Below are 16,496 nucleotides of genomic sequence, written 5' to 3' on the forward strand. Positions count from 1 at the left end.
CCCTGTGTGCAATCTAAGTGTCACATGATCTGTCACATGATCTCAGTATATATACACCTGCTCTGAAAAGCCCCAGAGTCTGCAACACAACTAAGCAAGGGGCACCACCAAGCAAGCGGCACCATGAAGACCAAGGAGCTATCCAAACAGCTCAGGGACAAATTTGTGGAGAAGTACAGATCAGGGTTGGGTTATAAAAAAATATCCGAAACGTTGAACATTCCACGGATCACCATTAAATCCATTATTAAAAAATTGAAAGAATATGGCACCACAACAAACCTGCCAAGATAGGGCCACCCACCAAAACTCATGGACCAGGCAAGGAGGGCATTAATCAGAAAGGCAACAAAGAGACCAAAGATAACCCTGAAGGAGCTGCAAAGCTCCACAGTTGTCACAGTATTCGTTGTCTGAAGAAGATGAATCATCGGACCAAAACGCAGCGTGGTAAGTGTTCATGCTTATTTTAATAACTGAACACTAAAATAAAAATAACAAAGAGAATATTGAAACAGTTCCGTAAGGTGCAAACACTAAACAGAAATTAACTACCCACAAAAACCCTGTGGGAAAAGGCTACCTAAGTATGGTTCCCAATCAGAGACAACAATAGACAGCTGTCCCTGATTGAGAACCATACCCGGCCAAAACAAAGAAATACACAAAACATAGAAAAGGGCACATAGAATGCCCACCCTAGTCACACCCTGGCCTAACCAAAATAGAGAACAAAACCCTCTCTATGGCCAGGGCGTGACAACAGTGGAAATTGGAGTATCTGTCCATAGGACCACTTTAAGCCGTACGCTCCACAGAGCTGGGCTTTATGGAAGAGTGGCCAGAAAAAAATAAGCACACATGTTTGGTGTTCACCAAAGGCATGTTGGAGACTGCCCAAATATATGGAAGAAGGTACTCTGGTCAGATGAGACTAAAATTGAGCTTTTTGGCCATCAAGGAAAACGCTATGTCAGGCGCAAACCCAACACCTCTCATCACCCTGAGAGCACCATCCCCACAGTGAAGCATGGTGGTGTCAGCTTCATGCTGTGGGGATGTTTATCATCGGCAGGGACTGGGAAACTGGTCAGAATTGAATGAATGATGGATGGCGCTGTATACATGGAAATTCTTGAGGGAAAGCTGTTTCAGTCTTCCAGAGATTTGAGACTGGGACGGAGGTTCACCTTCCAGCAGGACAATGACCCTATGCATATTGCTAAAACAACACTCGAGTGGTTTAAGGGGAAACATTTAAATATCTTGGAATGGCCTAGTCAAAGCCCAGACCTCAATCCAATTGAGAATCTGTGGTATGACTTAAAGATTGCTGTACACCAGTGGAACCCATCCAACTTGAAGGAGCTGGAGCAGTTTTGCCTTGAAGAATGGTCAAATATCCAAATGGCTAGATGTGCCAAGCTTATAGAGACTACCACTTTGAAATAAAGATTTGTAAAGCTTTCAGCATCATACCCAAGAAGACTTGAGGCTGTAATCACTGCCAAAGGTGCTTTAACAAAGTACTGAGTAAAGGGTCTGAATACTTATGTAAATATGATGTTTCATTTTTTTTATACATTTGCAAACATTTCTAAAAACTGTTTTTGCTTTGTCATTAAGGGCTACTGTGTGTAGATTCATAAGTGAAAAAAATGATTTAATCCATTTTAGAATAAGGCTGTAATGTAACAAAATGTGAAAGAAGTCAAAGGTTCTGAATACTTTCCGAATGCACTGTATATGGGGGATTGGAAAGGATTCAGACAATGACATTGATGGAAGCCACAATCTATCTGAAATATTAAAGCTGATCGACTCCCTAAAAAAAGTATTTTACAAAAATATACACTACCATCCAAAAGTTTGGGGTCACTTAGAAATGTCCTTGTTTTTGAAAGAAAAGCTATTTTTTTGTCCATTTAAAATAACATAAAATTGATCAGAAATACAGTGTAGACATTGTTAATGTTGTAAATGACTATTGTAGCTGGAAATGGCTGATTAAAAAAATATATATATATATCTACACAGGCGTACAGAGGCCCATTATCAGCAACCATCACTCCTGTGTTCCAATGGCACCTTGTGTTAGCTGATCTAAGTTTATCATTTTAAAAGGCAATGTCATCCTAAATATGAACATAACATTTTGCCACAGACTGTTAGTATTAGGCCTACATCTGTTTAGAAACGTGTCTAGTCATAGCAAAAAGATTGTGTGGGCATAGTGTTGCAACCCAGTCATTAGAGTTTTAGTAGCCTACAACTTTCAATTTTTTTTCAAATTCATAATATCACTGACATTCATTTTTTATATCGAATATGCAGTAGTAGCCTATAAACCCTTTGTGCTCACTTGTTCTTACTTTCATTGATGGCAATTTAGTTAGCTGAGTGTAAGCGACAAACCCAAGCTCTCTCACGCACGAGGGAATTTCCCATCCACGTGTCTGAATACACGATTTGGAAGCAGGATCAAAACAAACCCTCTGATTGGTTATGAAAACAAAATGCTAAAGAGCTCTTAAAGGGCCATACACTACTCACATTGAAACGCCAAAGACACTCTATGGTAACACAATTAAACATAGCCTTCATACTGCTGTTTCTTTAAGACCACTTTATTTACTTCTTTCTTATGTTCACGCCCAGTATTTGAGGGCGGAGAGATTTTGTAGCTGATGCCTGTGAAATGAAATCAGCTTGTTGCCATTTGTCTCACAGAATCAAAGTTGCGGTGGAGTGATACGGACTAAATCCTCTTGGGTTTACAGTGAACAGAGACCATTTACATTTTTCTATACACCGGTAATATCATCGAAGGACATATCTTGTGGTGAGTTCCTGGTCATAATGTATCAAATAAATTGAACAGTGTCATTCACCTGTTGTTTTTTATTGTATCTTTGTTTTGCTGGTCTGCCTGTGCTGTAAAATGTTGGACATTGTGCCATTGAGTCGCGCTACATTATCTCTCACACCACCCCCGGTATTGTCGCTGGGACTATTCCCATTCATTATGTGTGGACATTTCTCACCGATATAGGACATTATATGGATATTTGACTATTGACTTGACAGTAGTTGCGTGTTGATGTGATATGGCAAAACAATCGTGGCCAGCCACATAACATAGTCTTTTTTATTTTGTGTGCGCGTCGAATTGGCATTCCCTCTCAGTAGAGCTTAGGTCTATCGGCACGGTGTCTGCATTTCCACTGTCTCCAATGGTTTTACTCAAACTCTAAACAAGCAAGCAATTTTTCCAAGTACTCAAGTTGGGAAATAACACATCTGTGTTTTAGTTTATATAGTCTAATTCGTTCAAATTTGCTTAATAACTTGCATAGTTTATCAACAAATTCATTAGCAAGTGTAATAAGACAGATATGACAGGTTCCTTCAAAATAATCAGAGCGTGCCACGAATCTCACGATAAAGAAGAGGATCAAGAATATCTGCGGCCGGACAATAAATTATGCAATACGCTTGACAGTTGAGAGAGACGGTTGTCATTCCCATATCTCACAGCTCAGTCTCTTGACTTATTATGAACCATAGCCTATTTAAAAATAAAAAAAAAATATATATATATATATATATATATATATCACCTTTATTTAACCAGGTCGGCCAGTTGAGAACAAGTTCTCATTTACAACTGCGATCTGGCCAAGATATAGCAAAGCAGTGCGACACAAACAACAGCACAAAGTTACACATGGAATAAACAAACCTACAGTCAATAACACAATAGAAAAAAGTATATATACAGTGTGTGCAAATGGCGAGGAGGTAAGGCAATAAATAGGCCATAGTAGCAAAGTAATTACAATATCAGCAAATTAACATTGGAGTGATAGATGTGCAGATGATGATGTGTAAGTAGAAATACTGGTGTGCAAAAGAGCAAAAAAGTTAATAAAAACAATATGGAGATGAGGTAGATAGATTGGATGGGCTATTTACAGGTGGACTATGTACAGCTGCAGCGATCGGTTAGCTGCTCAGATAGCTGATGTTTGACGTTAGTGAGGGAGATATAAGTCTCCAACTTCAGCGATTTTTGCAATTCGTTCCAGTCATTGGCAGCAGAGAACTGGAAGGAAAGGCAGCCAAAGGAGGTGTTGGCTTTGGGGATGACCAGTGAGATATGCTTGCTGGAGCACATGCTACGGGTGGGTGTTGTTATCGTGACAGGTGAGCTGAGATAAGGCGGAGCTTTACCTAGCAAAGACTTATAGATGACCTAGAGCCAGTGGGTCTGGCGACAAATATGTAGCGAGGGCCAGCCGACAAGAGCATACAGGTCGCAGTGGTGGGTGGTATATGGGGCTTTGGTGACAAAACGAATGGCACTGTGATAGACCACATCCAGTTTGCAGAGTAAGAGTGTTGGAGGCTATTTTGTAAATGCCAAAGTCAAGGATTGGCCTATAGGCTACTAATGTCAGTTACCTGAATAGTCTTAGTGTCCTTTGCTCAACACATCCGTCTTGACCACACCCCTTATTGTTGTGTGTGTGTGTTGTCAGTATGTGTGGGGGTGATGTTTAGAGCTGTCTTGAGTGAAAGTAGACTATCTGCGAATCAATTGAGCCCAATACAGCAGGGGGAGCCACTGGTTGACACACACTTGAGGGAACAGACTTTGGTCTGTGGCAGAGAACTGAATGGTAGTTGTAACAAAATACCACCAGAATATACTTTTGTGCAACTTCCATGTTCTGGTATTGTGTTTGTCAAAACAACGCACTAAGTGGTTTTGCATGTAGGGTTTATTGCGAATGTATACAGGGTGCCATAGCAAACCTCTTTACACAGAATAATAGGCACTAAAGAAACTGAGGCAAATCTCTTTTGGTGAAGAAATGAAAAAGCATCCTCAGAACCTGGCATGTTGACAAATCCAAGGAGAGAAGAAGAGACTGGCTCCGTCTTTCTTCATCCAAGGCTGTCATTACCCATTTGCGGCAGACTCTCATTTGGAAGTGTATAGTGGTGTGGTAGTAGCCTAACCCTGTATTACAGTATTGATGGAGAGTTCTAAAAGGGTTCACGGGGCTACTTACATTTCAGCAGTATTTTGATAACACTTTGACCGCCATATCGCTGAAGGCTGTGTGATGCTGTGAATTAACCAAACAGAGAGATTGTTGTCTGCTCTGCTAGCCAAGGGCCTCAGGAGGATCCTAGCATGAGTCTCTGCCAGTACTGGAGGGATCCTCAAGTTTGATCTTGCAGCAATGTTGTAGAGAAGCTTTTCACTTTTTTTCTTCCCTTCTTTCCCTTTTTATTTTACAAATCTTCTTTTACAAATCTCATTAGAAATGTAGACCTATTCATTATGAGCAAGTCTCTAGACCAAGCGTCAGACTTGTCATTTAAGCCTGTTTGTCATATTTGCAAGTCTAGGCTTTGTTGTCTCAGCTACTCTGCATGGTATAGTCTTAAGCCATTGGACTGTATGAGGGACCAAGCTAGCCACAGGTCCGCTGGGTTGAGGTCGGAGAGAGATGGAGACTGCCTCTCACTCAACCCTGTCTGCCAAACCCCCCATTTTGGTACATTTAGCCAACGAGTCTCCAAACCACAGCCAACTGTGTGGTTTGATCACCATGATGAGCTGAGCGATTTGTCTAAATCAGCACTGTGCTTCACAACCACAGACTGAGAAGAGCTCTGCTAGCTTTCTGTTCCACATAGATCTCCTCTACGGGCTGTACTCTGCTCTGGCTGGATCAGCCAGCATGGCCTTTATTTATAGAAGGGTAGTTATTATGGATTAGAAAGGTTGTCTTTAATAGTAATTATTGTTCTGACCAAATGACCAAGTACATTTACAAAATGGTAAATGTTCTCTATGGTCCTGCCTGAGGCTAGGTCCTCTCATTAGTACAGAGAGAGACATGTTTAGAATCCACATTGATTTGAAGGTAAAGATCCCAATTTGTCAATATCAATACAGTAGTCAATGGACGTCTTAGCAGAGCAATATGCTTAACTCTCTCTCTCTTCTCCCTCTAGGCAGGTCTTAGAAGATTTCTGCCGAATGGATGATGAGGAGGATGATGTGTTTGTGCCAGACTCCTCCCACTGCTGGCGCACAGCCTTCAGGGAAATAAAGTACGAGGACAGAGGCACCCAGACACCCAGCCCTGCCCTGGCACTGCCCAACGACATGCTGCCCTGTGGGGTGGCCCAGGAGCCCAGACCACTCTTCTATGGTGAGGCCTAAAAACCCACGCACGCACACACACAAACAAACACAGTGTGAGAAATAGGTAAGAGTGGAACTCTGCTGTAGTCAGCTCCTGGCGCCTGATAGTCCGAGCCACAGAAGCTTTTATGACCTGTGTGTAGTGTACCCAGCTGCTTTCCCATTCAGATGGCGCCACATCAGGTTATTTAGCCTGGCCCTGTGCAGACGTGACGACAGGCCATACCTGTATAACTGACCCTTTACTGGGACACCGTGGCGCTGTCTGTCAGTGATGCCCTCTTTGTCCTGGCACACTACAGATAACGCTGGTAATTGAGAAGATTACTGTATGTAAACTTTGGAGTGTTATTTGTTGCAGGGCTTATGAAATTGACCTGACCAGTATCTATGGCCTTTTTCCTACAGGCAACGCAGGCTTTCGATTGCACTTTCCAGCGCGGTTTGAGCAGGTTGGAGACCAGGGGCCTCAGGAGCAGCATCAGGGGGAGCGAGGGAGGATGGAACGGCTTCAACAGCAGCCAGCGCAAAGCATGGAGGTCTGCATTGGACAGAAACTCCAACTCATCGGAGACCAGTTCTACCAAGAACACCTTCAACTGGTGAGGATACCCACTGTGACTGACTGCACAACACAGCTAAAGCACACTGGATAGGCCTACTGTACTCAGGGGCCTGCAGAGAGAGTGAGCACCAGAAGTGGCTTCTTTAGGGGCATCTGTTGTAGTCATGTCTAAGTGTCCCATGTTTGTTTTGGCCAGTGAACATGAATTAGCCCATTGTTCTGACCTCTCGTTCTACCCCTCCAAGACACAGCTTAACCAGGGCAGCCCCTCCCCCCCAGCTTCCTGTTTATTTGTCTCTGCCTCTCTCCCCCCATTTCCTCCCTATGCTGCCACGGTGCCACAGGGGGCATGAAGGAGTCCACCACAGACATTATGGTCAGGGTGACATTGCTAGTTACTGTGCTGAATACGTTGAAGAGCTCAGACTGTGACTCTCTTGACATCAGTGGAGGCTGGTGGGAGGAGCTAAAGGAGGACATGCTCATTTTAATGGCTGGAATGGAATTAATGGAACAGAGTCAAACATGTGGATTCCATATCTTTGGTGTGTTTGATACTGTTCCATTTATTCCATTCCAGCCATTACAATGAGCCTGTCCTCCTATAGCTCCTTCCGCCAGCCTCCTCTGCTTGACATACTATACATTTGGTTGTATTGGTGGTAGAACTGTGGATCTTGAGATTTTCTTTCTGCAGAGCACCAATGGCACGTTTTGAGGAGAAGGAAACACTAAGAGAGTAATCAAGCAGAAAAAAACTAAAGGCACACACTTACACACATAAACACACTCAACACACTCTCACACAGAGAAAAAGCAGAAGTGGCCGGACTAGGTAAACATGTTGTAACCCGAAGCTTGGCGCATGAGCCCGGGGGAACAGATGTGGTTAGGGAGTCTCCAGCCAGTCCTGCAGATCAGTTGCCCCCACCACCCACAAGACACTCCCAAATAAGAGGGCTGTGTGTCTGGAGGAGGGGCCGGGAGGGGCCCACTCACTTAATGCACACGCAATCTAATGGGCTTAGGGGTTTGACCAACTAAAGACAACTGTCTTGAATTTCCTCAAAATCGCTTTCATGAAGTGCATGGACCTCTTCAGTCTCATATAGATAGATATTCAAGGCTTTATTTTGGCTCTGAAACTACAGATTGGTGTAACTAAGCAGACTTCATATTCGCTGATGTGTTTCTGATTTTCTCCCACACTCCGGCTGAGGTTAAATTAATACCACAGACTGCTGTCCTATAGCCACACTGCACCGTGACTCATCTGATGTGACACAGGAAGTTAAAGGCAGAGTCAGGCAGGCGTTATGTTATCAGGGCTGCGATACACGGACTGACGTACAGCAGAGACAGACCAGGGCAGAGGATGAGGAAGTGGCTCTTGCTCTCTCCTTACTCACTGGGTAAACGCAACAACAAGTGAGAGTAGTCAGAGTGAGAACACTGTGATGTCATATCCTGAAGCTGCAGAGCTCTAGGGCTGCAGAGCTCTAGGGCACTCCTCCACACTGCTAAGCCTAGCAAGTTAAGGAAAAAAACAACTGAGGTAACTTTTTTTTTTTTTTCAAGCCCAGAGAACAGTGGATCTGGAATATTGACTTTGGCAACATACTGTATATAGCAACCAACAGTTAGGTGTTATTTCAGTCCTTGATGTTATTGACTACTCTCTTGTCATTCGAGTGGGCAGAATTACTGTTCTTGTCTGCAGAGCCCACTCAGCCCAGGGAGTTGTACAGGCCTGAGTCTCTGAGAGTTTCTCTCTGCCTGTCTGGCTGCTGTTGAGTGATGCTTGGACAGACTAACCCATACAGATCAGTGTGTTTTTTTATGCGTGATCTCTAGTTTAGCCCATGGCTGCTATTCCTGGCGCTGTGCTTTCGTTGTGTAATGCAGTCTTCAGCAGTGAGGTAGGTAACCCACCTCAGGCTGCTGGTGCTTGGCAGAACTTTGTGTGTGTGTGTGCGTGTGTGTGCGTGTGTGTGTGTGTGTGTGTGTGTGTGTGTGTGTGTGTGTGTGTGTGCACACGTGTGTGTGTGCACACGTGTGTGTGTGCACACGTGTGTGTGTGCACACGTGTGTGCATGAGAGGAAGTGTGTGTGTGCGTGCATGTGTGAGCATGAGTGTGATAGTCTTTCAATCTCTCACTTGGACTGCCACCTTTCAATGATATGTCTCTCGCTCCATCCCTTTATTTCTCGCTCTTGTCAATCGATTATTGAAATCATGTATTGTAGAGCATCAGAAGGCTTTCAAACGCAGTTTGACACCCATCTCCTTGCCTGACTCACAAACAACCCCTTCCGTTTCCCTATCATCCTACCATCATGGCCCATGGCAGGGGGAGGCAGTAAGGTACTTAAGTGTGTAAGTGGAGCGTTGGTGCTGACACATAAACTGCTCTGTCTGAGAAGGCTGGAGAGACAGAGCAGAGGCCCCGAGAGCAGAGCAGTACTGACATGACATGAGGACGGCAGCCATTTGAGACATGGCAGTAATGACAGTCACAATGACAGGAAGACTGCCACAGTCTGCACGGGTCGAGGAGCAGAGTTGGGTTACACCAAGACTCCTCCTGGTGCTGAGTGTTGAAAACCCAAGCACTGAATGTCCCGTGTGTGTGTGTGTGTGTGTGTGTGTGTGTGTGTGTGTCTCAGATCTCCATTCCTTATCTTCTCACTGTTCTGTAAGGGCACTTCACTTTCTCTACAGTTGTTGAGATATATATGTCTAGATTCCTGTCCTCTCCTGCCTGTTGGCTGTCCGCTCCTGTCCTGAGATGTGTGGCTCTGAGTCTCTGGCCCACTGGTCGTTGCCTGTCTGTGTAGCTTATAAGCCAGTGCCTCTGTGAGCGTTAGGACAGACAGACAGACAGACAGACAGCCAGCATCATGAGGCTCTGATAAAACACATTAGGGTTGTGTTGGCGTGATGACACTCTGCTTCTGGCTAGTGTCTGTTCTCTATCACTGGCTAAATTTAGAACCTGACCGAGTCATATTAGACAGTTGGTGGTGTGACTCGTGACTCATGAGTGAGCGACAGGGCTGGCCCACACCCCATCATCTCTGAGCTGAGCTGGGTGGAGGAACTAGAAGAGGAGAAAAGGTCACTGTCAAACTCAGGGACTTTCTGCTGCTGATTTTAGAGGACAGGACATTGTGGCTGTGAAGCAGATATCATGTACACATTGATATCATTAGGTGCGGTTTAAGCAATGTTTGTTGATAAAAAGATATGAGCCCATTGTGTTAACAGATGGCCTGGAAGTATCTTGCCCTGGTATTACTCACTGTAGGCCTACAAACACTTTACAGCATTACTGACAGTCACAACTACCTGTAATGGGCTTTGCCCTCTGTGAGAGCTGGCCTGTTCAGGTGTAATCACAGACAGATGGATGAGCTTGGTAATGTCCTTTGTAGTTGTAATTAGATCTAAAGAAAGATTGTCTCAAGGCAGAACTGTGTTGCTATGTCAGCTGTTGTTAGGGCTCAGAATGTCTTCAGGTGAACTAGTCCAATTTGTGCTACGTATAATGTACATTTATGAAGAAGACTTTATGAAGTCGACAGTGTTATTATGCACTTATCGAAAATATCCCTCAGTTAGCTTCAAATAAATGCTACAACACAGAACTAGCACGATCAAGGTCCCCAGTAGTCCCTCAAATAGTCAATGGCGATTCCTGATAGATTGTTTTATTTTCTTTTTTTTAACAAAAATTGGTGTGTGTGGAGCGTGCAGGAGCCGGTTTGCACCTGGCACCAGCTTACGCAACACTCTACAACAGCGTTTCCCAAGCTAAAGGTTGCGACCCTATGTGGGGTCGCCTAATTTAAAAATGATCACAGGAACTAAAATAAAAAATCACGCTTGGTTCATAGAACCGGGGTTATGTCAGTCACCTCCTATAAACGCTAGATACAGTTGTAATAAACAGAGCGGTTTCTGTTTTCTTCCTACAAATATGACTCTATCTTTTGAACGGTTTAAGCTGTGGCAGAGAACCTGGGTCTTACCACAATGGAGAGTGCAGGCTAGTTATAAACAGCTTGATCTCTGGGGTTGGACACAGATGCTGCCTCAGCTGTCGTGTTAAGATGGTGCAAGTCAACTCGGCAGTCACGCTTTGGTGGAATTGGAATACAATGGGATAATGTTGCCTGAAACTGGCAATGTGCTTACAGTGTATTGCCAAAACGTATTATCCAGCCTATTGCTGGTCTTTGTTAGTTTATGGTGTGTGTCTAAAAATAGCCATGGTGTTATCAGGTCCGGTAGTGTCTGTTTCGTCTGTAGATGAGTTACTTTGTGGAGCTAAGCTCAGCTGTCATACTGAGATGTATTTCTGTGGGTCTCCGCCCTTCCTCAAGTGCTCCCTAATCCTATTTAGTGCAATTATCTTATCTCCTCCTTTCAATGGCAGAGATAGCATTATCCTCCGAATCACACACTGTCCAGTTGGCTCTCTTGCCAGAGAGGGAGGCTGCTCCGGATGTGCTGTTGGATTCTGCTTCCATAGACAAGAGCTGTGCAATGAATGTGTCTGTGGCATGGGGTGGTAGTTAGTGTTACACTGGCTATATAGGGTTCTCAATCCTGCACACAAAGAGACAGCGTTAATAAGTAGTGCTGGGGACAGGCACAGACTGTTGTGAAAATATCAGCGCCATTCCGGTTTCTGGTTTTGACTTACTCCTCCTCAATTTACTCTGTTGATCCCTCTCACTGACAATCACCACACATCACTCACCGACAACCATCCAGAGCTCCAACTGAACACCCTGGTAAGTGAATGATGCCATCATTTGTCATTGACTATGCCAGTTTCCTGACTATCCTGTCCACATCCTGTTCTGACTCGGTTGTTTTTCTCCCTTGTTTTGTTGCAGTATCACCGAAACCAAAGGAACATGAGGCCCATGTGGTGGCGCCTGGCCTCAGCTCTGTTCACCCTGCTGTTTGAGCAGGAGGCCATTGCTGGAAGGGGGAGAGCAGGGTGGAGGTGATGGAGAAGACAAGCCCAGACCACCCCTCTCCCACAGGGACTGGACTCCTAATGGCACTGTCAAATTTAACAAGGGTCGGTTGGGGGAAAAGGAGAGAGAAAAGGTCACCGCAGGACGGAGACAACCATTTTTTTACAAGGTTGATTTTTTTCCAAGAAGATGCCATGTTGTTTCACGAGATTCCTCTACTGGACGATGTCCTTATTTTGGTAATTGTGTGATGTAGTATTTTGTACAGTCATTGTTCCTGTTGAATTTGTTTGCACTTCCGTATGTGTACATCTTGAATGGCCTCCATGGACCTGGGAATGCCTTATCAATGTCTCCTGCCACAACCCAACAACTGTTGACATGAACCAAGCAGAATAAAGCAAGAGATGGAGGGATCTGAAGAAGGGAAAGAAGAGTGGTTCATGGAGTTTCCCAGGAAATAATCGGTCAAACTTGACAACTTACAAATTTCCAAAGGCACAGTTTCTCAGAACAAAGCATTTTGCACCTCAACTCGTCCTTCTCCTCAATGGGGTTGTGTATACTGTCATAATACTGTTATATTACATGTTGATTTTTCTTTGCTCTTCCAGTCACTTTCATTGCATTGATTTCGCTAATTGTTGTTTTTCCCTGTCACCAAAAGTAAGAAGAACAAAATGGTGGAGCACTCAGTGGCTTCTAAGGTGGTTTGTGCCACTTTGTTGTGTGAAGGTAGATTTCGATTTATTATGATCCCCATTAGCCGACGCCAATGGTGACAGCTAGTTTTACTGTGGTCCGACATATAACGAAAAAGACATTACAGACAAAAGACTTTTACAATTTAGATACAACTTCCGAGACAAAGGGGATCCCACGAGTTACTTCAAGTTACTAAGAGAGAATACCGTATTTTCAATCATAGTCTATTTCAGATTGATCTTTTACTAATTCCATAAGTCCCAAAACTGGACCCCAGCCACTGTAAGAAACAGTGTGCTGATCATTTTAGTCTCTTAAGACTTTCAGGCCCTTCAAGTGGAGCTATGGATCCACATTGTTTGCACTATAATACATTAGTCAGGAGTAGATTAGGTTACAAAACCAACCTCTGTCATTCAATGAAGGTGTTTAACTGTATCTGATTTCGCATGGTAACATTACAATGTTTTCAGTCACATTTTCATTCACATATCATCACAGGAACTGACCTATGGACCAACAGTCTGCGGTACAAGTGATGCTGGATATTCCAGTGTTTTTTAGCCCTCTAACTGATGTGCTTTTTAACCCACTGTCAGATATTCAATTGTATTCTGGACACCAATGAAATAATGTGCAAACAAACCAGTGAAACAACAGCCTTTCCTCTCTTCTCCTCTCAGGATTCTTACATGGGCTTTTATACTTCTTTTTGTACCTGTGGGGTGATCTTGTATTAGTTCTTTGTCCTCAGATCCTGTGGTGTAACTGTTTGAAAGAAATGACCACTGATAATCCAATTGACAAGAGGAAGTGTCTGAGATTAGAAGTAACTGGTAGTGTGGAAGACTGTATTTACTGTTGAAATTTGAATCTGTTTGATGTATTCTTGAAGATGCTGTTTGTTGTACATTTTATTGCCTTTTTACTTTACTTTCGTCCATTTTGAAGGAGCAGTATACATTTTAGACACAACTCTTATTAACCCGGTTATGTTTGGTCCTACAGTACTTATGTGTCATCATCTGTCTGTATAATCAGAGCTTTTTTTCAATCCTTCATTTAGAATACTGGAGATATGTCTCAGGGCCAGGGTAAATACAATACTCTTAGTAAGAGTTCCCCATGTAGAGTAGAAGGACAAAGGAAATGAGTGGTTAAATCCAATTCTGTTGTCTGCATCAGTTGAAATACATTTGATACATAACCGTAGATACAAAGGTACACTTTAGACAGAGTGGTCAGATGATTATGCTTGCTATGACTCTGTTATGGCTGGGACTACGTTAGAAGCATGTGGGGCAGTGAGAGATCAGCTGAACGTTGGTGTTGTTTGTTGTTGTTTCCTGCAGATCCTGAACACTGAGCCAGTCACCGTAGCTTCCTGTCTCACTGTAGCACATTGACCAGTTTCTAAACTTGCTTATCTCAGTCTACTGTAGGCTACATCTATGTGTACTGCTCCTCCATTTCCTTTAGGACTTTTAGTGTTTTCAGTTTTGTATTTATTTTATATTTATTTTTTGTATATTCACCCTTTTCTACTGTATAGATTTTGTGTGCAATTTATCTTCCTTTTTTTGGTTCTAGATGTGTGTATGATACATTTGTTTGACTGTGCAGAGCGATGGTTGTCTGCACTGTGTCTGGTTTTTCCCTGAGGGTAATAATCTCCAGAAATGGGCCCAATCGGTTAAGGCATTTATCTAAATCAGCCACGTCACGTCATCCATTCAGTAGACGGCAGTAGAATCTATTTCCTGGTCAATGGCTTGGAGCTGGATCAGTAACCTTCAGATAATTTGCCTCGTTTTTCTTTAGTCACTGGGCATTGGTTATGGGTTCAGTCCTTTTTGTCTTCTTTAGCGTTCTTTTGTAATCAACATGCACTGGAAAGTACTTTGCGTCTGTAGAGCTGGTGGCTCCCTGAGCTATCCCTGTGTTATTGTACAGTGTACTCTGGACCGTTCTCTCAAGTCTGTCAGGTGCTGAACTAGCTGAGTGTGTCTTTACTATAGCAGACCATTGACGAAGCTATAACCTGTATAGGACATTTTTTGATTTCTTTGAAAGAGAAACAAGCCACCATGGTGCCCAGAAATCATTTGTTAGAGAGGGTTCTGAAGCTGTGTAGTGCAGATAGTATATGGCAAGTCTATCTCAGCACTGTGTAAGGCTACAGGAACTCAAAAGAGTGAGTTTTGTATATTATGGATAAACCGTAAGTGTCTTGAATTTTTGTAGTCCACTTTCTTTAAATTTGAAGTTTTTTGAGGAAGGTTTCAATTTGTATGTTTATTTTTTTATTATTTGTATTAAGAACCTTCCTTGGTCATTGTCTTTCGTAACTTTTTAAATGTCTTTTCATATGAAAGGGCCAGGTTTTATATGGACAGTTTCTAGGCTTTTAAATCCTTTTTAATACTTGTTGGATCTTTTTAACGAGTCCAATGAGATCAAGGGCTTTTTCGTATAAAAATGAACTTGAAACATTCCTTTTGTGACTGGTTCTGGTGTAAACATGTTTTCAACGACAACAACAAAACGAAAAATGTATTTCACTGTTGTACACCATATGATAACTGACATCATCACCATTAAACATGGTCCTTTCCAAGGAACCGATGAACTGTACATGTATTACTGACACCCTGGAAAATGCCTTTAACTGCTCAGTTTCAACTAAGTCTTGATTATCACACGCTCTCTGTACTCCCAAGAAAAGAGACCCAGTGAAAATGTAGCATTTCTGTAAACATTGACTGTGTGTTTTCGAGACTGTACTGTGCACTCATTTATTTTTTAGCGTTTCATTTTTGTTGTCGAAGGACAATTTGTTATGTAGTGCAATATGCTGTACATATAAGAGCTTTTCTCTGCAAATCTTTTTCTGAATTTCTTCTTGTTTTTTTGGCTCTTTTTTTTCAATAAAATGGTATTAAAAGTGCAAAAGGTTTCTCTGTTATTTTTCTCCCCAAAAAGGTCCCCTGGTAAAAGTAGATGTTGTGGTTACTTGATAAATGACTCAAGTTGTGCTGAGGCAGAACTTATTATTCTCTCCCCTCCTACAATGTCAAACATCAAGACGTCCATGTGTTACAAGCATCATTGTGAAATGAAGCCACTTGAAACTAGCCAACCATCTGAGGATAGCCAGCCAACCATTAGAAGTTAGCCAGGCATTTGGCATTAGTAGTGCTCATCACATCCCTCCTACTGAGAGTTCATTCATTTGGTTGGAGCGATGGGGCCTTTGGCCTGAGGATGAATGCTTAGCTGCTCTGTCTGAACACACACACACACCTGTCTAGTAGGGCGATGGCAACACTGAGGATGAATAGCAACTACAGAAGACCTGTGTCCTGGTCTCCAACAGAGCCCTGGTAAAGAGTGTCCATGTATAGAGCAAAGGAGAGAAGTGCCATCGCTCTGCATTACTGTCACTTCGACAAAGGTCAGAGCCACTGCTGCTGTGCTTGCAGATTACTGGTAAAGAGACACTCTTTACCAGGGTTCTACTGGCGCTCTGAGTGCAGGGGGCTTGATATATTGCCGATGACAGATATAAACATGTCCCTTGTGCATTATTGGACCCTGTAAAAGTGATGGAATATCATACTTAATGTGATGCCTTATGCTTTAAGGGAAATGTTAAAAAAAATGTCAACTTCATATTCATAATCTCCAGCACCAACCCAACATCAACATATGTGAAAATTGCACATTTCTATGATTTGTAGTATAAAAGATAGTGGAGGATAAGTGTTTCCACTGACATCATCAACTAATTAGTAGGCAATTAGTAGGCAATGCCTACTCATAAGCGGTTAAAATCACACCATACACACTGATGATGTCATTTGAAACACTTACAGAGTCTTCTGAAAGTATTCACACCACTTTACTTTTTCCACAAATTGTTGTGTTACAGCCTGAATTTGAAATGGATTACATTTCGATTTTTGTCACTGACCTACACACAATACCCCATGTCAAAGTGGAATTGTT

The 16,496-nt window shown here is 42.8% G+C and overlaps 1 protein-coding gene across 3 annotated transcripts in view; it reads left to right on the forward strand.

Moving 5' to 3' along the window:
• Positions 1–2,699: 2,699 nt before the first annotated feature.
• Positions 2,700–16,496, forward strand: part of LOC106610847 (bcl-2-modifying factor) — a 28,630-nt gene continuing 14,833 nt past the window's right edge. For 2 of the 3 annotated variants that reach the window (XR_001329991.3, XM_014210480.3), the window contains exons 1-3: positions 2,700–2,842; positions 6,034–6,233; positions 6,635–6,828. Coding sequence is in view for 2 of the 3 variants with exons in the window: in XM_014210480.3 (XP_014065955.1) it covers positions 6,059–6,233; positions 6,635–6,828 (369 nt within the window). In the remaining variant the exon portion in view is untranslated. Of the gene's footprint in view, positions 2,843–6,033; positions 6,234–6,634; positions 6,829–11,696; positions 15,441–16,496 lie in introns of those variants that run through there. The other variant, XM_014210478.3, reaches the window with a different exon arrangement.

The sequence above is a fragment of the Salmo salar genome, chromosome 09 (assembly GCF_965601325.2).
Source record: "Salmo salar chromosome 09, fSalSal1, whole genome shotgun sequence".
Classification (NCBI taxonomy): domain Eukaryota; kingdom Metazoa; phylum Chordata; class Actinopteri; order Salmoniformes; family Salmonidae; genus Salmo; species Salmo salar.